Raw genomic sequence first — 2273 nt, forward strand, 5'->3', positions numbered from 1 at the left:
TTTTTCCTATTTAAAACTTGACTCTTCTGTAGTTACATCGTGTACTAAGACCGACGGAAAATTTTAAGTTGTGATTTTCTAGGCCGATATGGCTAGGCACTATACTCTCATTCCGGCGTAATAATCAAGGAACTTTGCTGCCGTACCGTGGGTACCAATATAGAAACTCTTTGGTCATTTTTGAGCCGCTGCAGTCCGTACATTTTGTCTCTTTGTCGCCATCTCTGTTTGAAACCTGCAATTGCCTGCATAAAAGTAGCCTATAGCGATATGGGTGCTCGCTCTCACCATAATGTTTCCCTCGGTGTTAATGTTGACCGTCGAGCAAGAAAAAGGGCATGTCATGGTTCACAGTGACAACAGCACATACCCGCTGTACTCCTGCTACGAGACCTGGCCCGACCCGGAGATGAGGAAAGTGTACACCACCGTCCTGTTCGTACACATATACGTCATTCCCCTGTTGCTCATCATGCTCATGTACGGCCGGATCGGTGCAAAGCTGTACGCCACAGCCATCCTAGCCAGCGCCGAGCGGCCCGATGTTCCCACGTCTCAAAGAAAGATCCGAGTGATAAAGATGCTGATTGTGGTGGCTCTGCTCTTCATGCTGTCCTGGCTGCCGCTGTGGACGCTCATGCTGCTGACCGATTACGCTCGTCCAGACGAGGACAATCTGGAGCTCCTCACTAGCTATATATTCCCTCTCTCTCACTGGCTGGCCTTCTCCAATTCCAGCGTAAACCCCATTATTTGCCTGCATAAAAGTAGCCTATATAGATTTTTTTCTTTGCATCCATGAAATTTACATAAAATAGTAAGTTCTATTAGTAACATCCCAGCCTAAACACCCTTGATAAAATACTTGTTATTAAATCATTCACAAAGCACTGTTATTTTCAACAGAAAAGCAAGCATAAGCTGCTGCGTGCGTAGTTTGGCAGAATGCGAGCAAAGAGTGCTCCCTTTATAATCTCTAAAAAGATGACATCTCAGTTCATCGCGATCTCACGAAGCTCTGTTATGTGTGTGTATATATATATATATATATATATTAAAATAATACAAATATTAATTAAATATATAATTGATACATAAATTACATTTATAAATTTGATAAATTATATAATATAAATTATAATTTGATATTTATTATGTATAGCACATACCCGCTGTACTCCTGCTACGAGACCTGGCCCGACCCGGAGATGAGGAAAGTGTACACCACCGTCCTGTTCGTACACGTATACGTCATTCCCCTGTTGCTCATCATGCTCATGTACGGCCGGATCGGTGCAAAGCTGTACGCCACAGCCATCCTAGCCAGCGCCGAGCGGCCCGATGTTCCCACGTCTCAAAGAAAGATCCGAGTGATAAAGATGCTGATTGTGGTGGCTCTGCTCTTCATGCTGTCCTGGCTGCCGCTGTGGACGCTCATGCTGCTGACCGATTACGCTCGTCCAGACGAGGACAATCTGGAGCTCCTCACTAGCTATATATTCCCTCTCTCTCACTGGCTGGCCTTCTCCAATTCCAGCGTAAACCCCTTTATCTACGGCTACTTCAACGAGAACTTCAAGAGAGGCTTTCAGGCTGCGTGTCAGCATCAGGCTTGTCGCTGGGGCCGAAAGAAGACGAGATTCAGCATCAAACAGCCCAGAGCTGGTAGCCCTTTGAATACAGCTGTTAGCAGCCATCCGCTCAGCTTAGGCTCGAGAACGAACCGGATCTTCACCGAAAGTGACCTGACGGGATGCGTTTGTCTGGAGCTGGAGCACCGGAGAGTGTCGATAGACACCAAGGGCTCTTCGGCTGAAGGGGGAAACTGCAGCATGTCCATAAAAAGGGAAATTGAGAAAGTGTCTTCAGCAGGAGGGAAAATATATAACGCCTGGGAGCGTTGATTTATTAGCCATCCTGATTTATCTGTTGACATTTATTGGCGCTGGCATGCTTCTGTTTTCTTAGTCACATTTATTTCTGTAGCGCTTTATACAATACAAATGGTTTCAAAGCAGCTTCACAGTAATGAACAGGAAAATGTCAATCAATCATGGAAACTCAATTATGGAGAAAATTCGTATTTTGCTGCCCTAAAAGACAATAGTGTCATTATGATCGTGATAAACCCATATCATGCAAGAAAAAAAAAAGTATTATTTATGCTAGTGTTAAAAGGTTTGGAATCATTTTATTTATTTATAAATGAGTAATATTTATTTTTATTTAAAATTTTATTTTAATTTTTTTAAAAGAAGTCTCTTCTGCTCAGC

At 43.4% G+C, this 2273-nt stretch overlaps 1 protein-coding gene across 1 annotated transcript in view; it reads left to right on the plus strand.

Annotated features, from left to right (window-relative positions):
* The window catches only part of LOC107710398 (neuropeptide FF receptor 2-like), a 7116-nt gene extending 5212 nt beyond the window's left edge, over nucleotides 1–1904 (plus strand). The window contains exons 6-7 of the mRNA XM_016515163.1: nucleotides 336–366; nucleotides 1166–1904. Of these exons, the coding sequence (XP_016370649.1) occupies nucleotides 336–366; nucleotides 1166–1904 (770 nt within the window). The remainder of the gene's footprint in view (nucleotides 1–335; nucleotides 367–1165) is intronic.
* The last annotated feature ends 369 nt before the right edge of the window (nucleotides 1905–2273 follow it).

The sequence above is a fragment of the Sinocyclocheilus rhinocerous genome, unplaced genomic scaffold, assembly GCF_001515625.1.
Source record: "Sinocyclocheilus rhinocerous isolate Xijiao unplaced genomic scaffold, SAMN03320098_v1.1 scaffold56, whole genome shotgun sequence".
Lineage (NCBI taxonomy): Eukaryota > Metazoa > Chordata > Actinopteri > Cypriniformes > Cyprinidae > Sinocyclocheilus > Sinocyclocheilus rhinocerous.